Source organism: Rousettus aegyptiacus, unplaced genomic scaffold (genome assembly GCF_014176215.1).
Source record: "Rousettus aegyptiacus isolate mRouAeg1 unplaced genomic scaffold, mRouAeg1.p scaffold_m13_p_10, whole genome shotgun sequence".
Classification (NCBI taxonomy): Eukaryota; Metazoa; Chordata; class Mammalia; order Chiroptera; family Pteropodidae; genus Rousettus; species Rousettus aegyptiacus.
The window spans coordinates 53,595,778-53,603,293 of record NW_023416285.1 but is presented as its reverse complement, the minus strand read 5'-3'; the positions used below and the strand labels follow the sequence as shown (position 1 = coordinate 53,603,293).

At 30.6% G+C, this 7,516-nt stretch overlaps 1 protein-coding gene across 1 annotated transcript; it reads right to left on the bottom strand.

The window, feature by feature from the left end:
* Positions 1 to 897: 897 nt before the first annotated feature.
* CSN2 (casein beta) lies at positions 898 to 5,457 on the bottom strand. Its single transcript, XM_016123356.2, has 6 exons — positions 5,407 to 5,457; positions 4,515 to 4,541; positions 3,446 to 3,469; positions 3,305 to 3,346; positions 1,443 to 1,949; positions 898 to 903 (listed from the first exon to the last, which is right to left on the bottom strand). Exons 1-6 carry the CDS (start codon positions 5,455 to 5,457, stop codon positions 898 to 900), a joined length of 657 nt encoding a protein of 218 aa, XP_015978842.2.
* Positions 5,458 to 7,516: the final 2,059 nt, after the last annotated feature.

Sequence of the window (7,516 nt, the reverse complement as noted above, 5' to 3'; positions counted from 1 at the left end):
ACATAAAATAAATTAAAAATAATAAATTTTTATTGTTTCCATGTAGAATTATTTTTTAAATTATTAATTTTTGATAACATGATACAAAAATTGAAAAGATGCCACATTTCCTGCCACAGTCAATTCTGCAGAATAGAAAACAAATATAGAATTAGTTATATGGTATGACAATAACTAATTATTTCCTCCCACTTGTAATTTTGATGTGACTAATTCATGAGAAATTTATTTAAAATGCACCACATTGTGCTCTAGCTGGCATATAAAAATCTCCTAAGACCAAATAGCAACTCGTCTGGAAATGTCTCAGTGAACTATCTAGTCTATAATGATCAGAAAAAGATTTGTATCTTAAGAATCTCAAAGCTATATTTTCTCTCCTTTTAAATCCTCACATTTGGAGTAATTAATTTTATTTTGAACCATGAACTAAAAACAATATATAAATATTAAATGAGATAAAAACAATTGAAGTTTATGGAGTGTAAGGTAGAAATGAGAATGCAAGTTAATTTTTTTAAGTTAAAAATATTTACATAAAAGTTGAAAAAATTATTTTCCGTTTTTTTCTAAAAATGATAATCAAGCATAAGAATATAGGCATTTGAAAGCATAATAGTCAAATCTTTCAGTAGCATATTATTAAAAATTAAAATTATTTGAAATACAAAAGATACATAATTTCAAGTCAGTAAATAATAGTTAACTATTTACATGTCCATGACACACTGATAATTAATAAATAAGGTGGTATATTGATGGAGTTTGTCACTATCTTAGGCTTATCCAAGAGAATAAAATGTAAAATGTGTTAACTATAAAAATAATCAGTCTAATCTCCAAATTTTACCAAAATCTTACCAAAAGCAAGGAGGGAACATTAACTTTGAAATCCTCTCAGACCTTAAAAAATAAACAAACAAGAACACGTTTACTAAAAATTTTGAGTAATGAAGTAAGCATTTCAATCATTTGCCTTCACATGTACATATATTAAAAACAAGATGAGAAATGAGACATATGGGGAATAGATGTGCACAAGAAAAACTTCAAAACTAGAAAATAATGAACCCTCTTTATTCCAAACCCGGATTATCAAATTTAATTCTCTCTTTAGTAAGCCTGAATCCTCTTTATCTATATTTCCAACAGATAGATTAAATCAGAATCTCTGAAATAATTTCTTCCCAATATTCAGTATCTTCTACATAGGAAATTAAAACTATTGTATCCAAATCTCTGTAAATAGGCCTAGGCATTGGGATTATGGAGGGATAAAAATTCCCTGGATTATTCTATTATGTAACTAGTGTTGAGAATCTTTGATCTAAACTATGTACATTTTATATTCATTCACGATTCATTTATTTTATTCTGGATCTATTACTTCTAGTATACACACATTACGAATAAAACAGCAGAGTTAGTGAATTTGGACTTACTTTTTGTAAATTATAAACGGGGTCAAATGTTTGAGCCACAGGGTAGAACTCGCCGTCAGAGTTAAGCAGAGGCTCTTGGTACTGCAGAAGGGCTTGGATGGGCATATTTCTCTGGGGGTAGGTCATCACTTGCTGGGGAAAAGGCATGACTTTGGGCTGAGGAACAGAGAGCAAGGGCTGAGTAGGAAGCATAGGAATCTGAAAAAGAGGCTGGGGGACCTGGTGCATCACGGGCTGGAGCTGAGGGTGAGGACGGTGTGGATTTTTGAAATCAGTGAGATTTGGGATTTGGCGTTCAGAAAACGGCATCACTTTGCGCTTAGGAAAGGCGGTCTCTTTAGCTTTAAAAACTTCCGTTATTTCAGGCTGAAAGAAAGGCAGCACCATAGCAGGCTGAGCAAGAGGCAGGACGTTTTGTGGGAGACCAGTGTAAGGAATGGGCTCAGCATAAGGATAGGGTACAGGCTGTGGCTGGACAGAGGGGTGAATTTCATCCTGGCGTCTATCCTAAAAAGAAAGAAAACAATCTTTTGAGTTCATGATTGAGCTGTAATTGCCATTCATGATGAATTAACTGCCTCTGTTTTGAATAATCATAATTGAGTGAAAAGAAAGAAAATCTTTTACTTGTGTTGGTTAAGAAATTATCTGGGGTCATAAGAAGACTAATCACTTACATACTTATTGAGAGATTTCTCATTAACCTCTTCAGAGGTGAACACAGATCAAACTGAAATCAGTGTTTGGAGATTTCGAAACCTCTTTCTCTTTCTGAGTTGCCTTCAATAGCTGTAGCTCTGCACTCCAGTATTCAGATGCCATGGACTTGTCAATATAGTGTGTTGATAATAGACCAAATTGTTTCCATATAATGAAGGAAAATGTACTTTAAAAGACTTAGATAAATAACTCCAAGGTTTATTTTTGTTTGTTTTAATAAAAAGTAAATATTACTCTGTGGTTTAATTCAAAGAGTTACTCAATATCAGCCAACTTTGAGCACTATTTTCCTTGGTAGAAGGTAGTCATTGTGAGTCTTCAAAGAGGCAGCGATTTTTAAATTAATTTTAATTTAGAAAAATATTTGGTGTAAGTTCCAAACAAACCAACTCCATTGATAAAACAGGGAATCTGAAATATTACAATTAGATAAATATGTTACCATACATGTAAGTCAATTAAATAAAGAATTTTATGTTGTCTAAAAAAAAAAATCTTTATCTTTAAGCAAGATCTACTATATAATAACTGCAATATTGTTACACAATTGTGTATTCAATTGTCCTGTACCTCACTTCTCTCATCTGTGTAATGGAAATTCTTTTATGAACTGCATGTATTTATAAATATGAATATAAAACTGTCTGAAATGTCAATGTAAAATTATTGAATATTTACAGTGTTACAGCTTATAAATCTTTGGGTGTTATGAATATTCTGTTTATAGATGAGAAAATTGAAGTACAGAGAAACTTAGGGCCAAGGTCTATAGCTAATAAATGATCAAATTAGGATTTGAAACATATTGCCTTCTTATTATCTTTCATCAGCATATGCATCTTGAGAATAAGAGGAACCTAGTTCTCAGCCTGAAAATGTTTCTACTACTATGTGTTTATGGAAAACAGGTATAGCATTAATAAAGTAAGCAAATCAATAATTATTCTTAAGTATTTATTCTATACTCTGCAAGTTGATTATGATTTTTAAAAATGCACTTATGTCTTGAAAATATATTGACTTAATCAAGTTTTATCTCTTATACTGGCATTTATCTTATTAACATTCTTTAGCCTGACTATACACCTATTTAGTATGAATTACATTTTATAAAAATTTTAGAAATATCATGAACAAATTACCTTTCTTTGTTGCTGTTTCTCATGTTCAGACTGCTCAAGTTTCTGCTGAAAAACAAATCACATAAAAAGAAATGTTATCATCTATAAAAATTAAATGCAGGAAATTTTGAAAATACGTACATTTAAATATGGGAGTTTTACCTTTCTGATGTGTGTAATAGATTCCTTCCAAAAAATAAAAATAAAATTAGGTTAAATTGTAATGAACAATTTTTATTTGCCAATATGAGTCAGAAAATGAAGGCATTTAACAGACTAATGTAGACACTTTGTTTAATAATATCATTAAAAACTCAGGATAATTACTGAAACTTATATGTTGCATTGTATAAACTTGTATAAAAGAAAGACATGAATGCTGTTAAGGCAGAAAAGAAAACTAGCAAACAGTACAAAAAGAGGCATTTAATAGATGCTGATTTTTCTCTATCACTGTTTCCTTCCTACAATAACAAATATCTCTAATACCCTATCTGATTCTAAAAGAATAATATTCATTAATAATACATTATAATGGCAATTGATACATTCTGTTAATCATTCTTAGTTTATTTGTTATGTTTAGGCTTCAAAAGAACTATCGGAACTAAATACTTTCCTAAGGATCTTATGTCATTAGTGAAGAGACAATATATACCAATGTACCATTTAACCAACAGGTGATAACAGACCCTCTTCTCCCCAATGGTAAAAGGGTAAATATCTATCCTACTCTCTTGGGCAGATTTAGGACTAAAACTAAGTTTTACTACCTCTTATTTACTAAATTGAGTATCGTAATTATAAACTGTATCTATTCGCATGTTTGCCCACTCACTATATTGCCAGCTTTTTCCTATGTGCAACCACTTTTCAGTTTGTACTGCAGGTCCTAGTCAATGTTTGATCCACAGAAGGCACTCAATAAATGTCAAAACAGCAAATTAGGTCAGAATGGAGAGAGATCAAGACAGAAAAAAGGGGCTGTACAGTTCATTTGTGAGGGGATCAGTGACACAATTTCAAGTAGAAAGCCAACTTAGAAAGTGCTCAATTACTGAATTCTGCAGCATTTATTCTGTCCTTAAACATATATAATGGAAATTTACGTCAGAACTTATATGTCAGAACTAACTGCATTGTCCTAAAGGCCCTAAAGTAATACAATAGATAGTACAGCATTTTACTCTTCAAAAATCGAGGAATTTCCTCGGAATGAATGTTATCTTACCTCACTATTTGAAAGGCTTTCTACAGTCTGTAAAGAAAAAAAAAAAGTCAACAACTGGCTTCTCCTACATCATGGGAGAAACTATTCTATGGCTGGAAAATTTTCTCTGAATAAAAATATCTTACCTCACTGGATACACTGATTTCTTCCTTCTATAAAGAAAAAAAATTTTAGTTTCTATAGATAACTCATTATTAAACATTTTTCCCACTTACATCTTACTTTTTTATGCAGAGCTACCTCCTTCACAAATTTAAGAAATAAAAAATGTTATGTAGCTTTTGAAAGCCTTGAAACGTAATTGTTTTTATGTCTTTTATATTTGATAACTCTAATGGTATATTTTAATTTTACCTGAATAAGGAATAATTTTGTGTGGGTAACAAGAAAGCAGTTATTTTAATTTGTATTAAACACATTGTATTATGATTATAAGTATGTTCATGATTATGGCCTGATACTCCATCTTCTGGATGTCTTTGGATAAATACAGGTAGAATTTGGCCCAGTACCCTAGGGTAAGAGGCATGTATGTTTCATCATGGGCATAAGACATATTTATCTAGGCTGCACATTCACGCAGTTGTAATTGTGCAATATTACTCTTTTTGTTGTTTTCATATTTGTTTCTCCTTATTTTGTCTGCTGCTTATTAGTTTGTTAATTTTTTCTTTAGAGAGAGACTGGCGGCACAGTGATATAGATAGCATTTAACCTAGAATTGTGGCCCTATAGGACACTTGAAATAGTAGATGAGTACAGATGATTTTCTTAGAAGTAAAAACAAAAAATTGTTTAATTTTGCTTTATTTGTACATTTAAAATGTTGGTGATGTTGTCTACATGTGTGCAGATAGTCCACTATATGTTAATTATTTAAAGATTTTCTTACCTCCTTAGCAAGAGCAAGAGCCACCAGGCAGGCAAGGATGAGGACCTTCATGGCTATCGAGTCCTGTGAATGGGAAGTGAGGGAATGGTAACACAGTGGTCAATCTATTTTATTATTTACTTTCTTTAAAAAAAATAATAATAATGTAAAATTAAAATGTCTGCATTTTAGAAAAAAATATTAATAGAAATTTTAGCATATAATTGAAGTCATAATCAGCTATTGGTCCTGACTCTTACATATCAATTTCATACTTCATTGGCAGTCAGATTTTTTCAACTATCAGCTCTACCTTACATCACACTTTTTTATCTTATTCACAGTAAATTGAGGTTTCTTTCAAAATATAAAAAAAACATAAATATTTACGGGGATGGGGAGCATGGTATAGGGAATGCAGTTAGCATTGATATGTGGGTTAGGTGGAGGGCCAGGGGAAGGAGGGAGCAATTGGGGGAATCATTTTGTGAACTATATAGATGTCTAAGCAATGTACTGTATACTTGAAACTAGTTAAAATTAATTAATTAACTAAAAATGTTTAGAGAAAACTTCAATAATTGATTCACTTATTCAAAAATGAATAATATTTACTTAGCAACCTTTATTGCCAGATGCTGTCTAGGTGCTGAGATTATAGCAGTAAACAGAATATTAAGTTCTCAGCCTTGGTGGATCCTCAGTTCTGTTAGGAAAAAACTGATCCAAAAAAATGTATACATAGAAAATCATATTTTATTTTTACCTTCCTTTACTAAACTAAACATTTCCCATGAATATTGTGGTTTAATCATACTCCTTTATTTCCAATAAGACAGATTTTTATTTGTGCTTTCTTGGACTAATTTGTTTGTTCTTCCTCTATTTATGCCACTATACAGTCTTCATCCCCACACATCTAATGATGTCTCGTCTCCTTTTTGCCACATAACTTTAAAGATCATATACTATGCCTCTCTTCCCTCTGATCTCTTAATGATCTACCAAAGCATCAGATTCTTTTGCCAAGTCCCCACTCGAGCCTACCACTTCTCGTAGCATAACATAAAATATGTTAACACTTTTGATCAAAGGTACCAAATGCTTTGTTTTGTTACAGTTCCATTATTTCTTATAATAAATTTGTGCCATCCAAATCCTTTGACATACAATATTCAACTTCAAATTTTGAAATTCAATTTCTGAAATAAAAGTAGTTTATAAACAAGTGCCTAAGTCACCTGAAAAATGTTCTTTCTAATATATAAAGGTTGAAAACAGGTCTCTTTATTTAGGGGAAGAAATATTTTTTTCTAGATTTTTCTCATGTATGCTGTATAATTCTTTATTTTGCTTAAGACCGCCATAAGTTTAAAAATAATTTTTCATTGTCAGATCTCAAAAAAAAAGAATGTATTATTCTATTAGAGATTATTATGGGTTGGGAAGATCTTATTGCATTTTCTATATTTTATAATTGCCATTTTAGATAACAATTTTTAAGTTAGAGCTATGTAATTGGCTAATGTATTCTAAGGTACGTTCTTTCAAATCTTCTCTTTGTTTTTTGTTTTTTCCAAATCATCTCTATCTTTTCCAGAATACTCTTACAAAGCAAAACACTTTTTAAAACTTAATTTTGTATTTCATGTATCTATTTTAATATTATTTTGAAATGTTATAAATCGATTAATAAGGTGAGATGTTGTATATTGTAAACAAGTTTGATGAATACCCTCTTCTCCTAAAAAATTCTTCATAAACATTTCAACTAGTGCATGTTCCCAAACAACTCTTACAGTTTCTTGACTCAATATGCTACATTTATAAATTACCCATTGGATAAAGCTTTCCCAATAATCATATCCCTTTATAATAATTTAAATATATTTGCTTTTAAGAGTGTAACTTGTTTAATTAAATTAGAAGACTTTAATTCAGGAAATAGATCTTTTAAAATAACCTGTTAACTAGCCTTGTACTAAAAACAGTAATCACTGTTTTCTTAGACTCATACATCACTGTTTTCTTAGACTCATTATAATTTTTACCAAACCTTTATAGGCTCTTCTGCTTTTTTTTAACCTAAGTGTTCAAAATAATATCAGATTTACTTTAAATATTCTTATTT

What these genes read in the sequence shown, in the direction of transcription:
- CSN2 (XM_016123356.2), bottom strand. Translation starts at nt 5,457, where the DNA reads ATGAAGGTCCTCATCCTTGCCTGCCTGGTGGCTCTTGCTCTTGCTAAG. An exon ending in AAAGCCTTTCAAATAGTGAG is followed by an intron (nt 3,470 to 4,514) that starts GTAAGATAACAT and finishes ATTTTTTGGAAG; the next exon opens with GAATCTATTACACACATCAG. An exon ending in AGAAACAGCAACAAAGAAAG is followed by an intron (nt 1,950 to 3,304) that starts GTAATTTGTTCA and finishes CTTTCTTTTTAG; the next exon opens with GATAGACGCCAGGATGAAAT.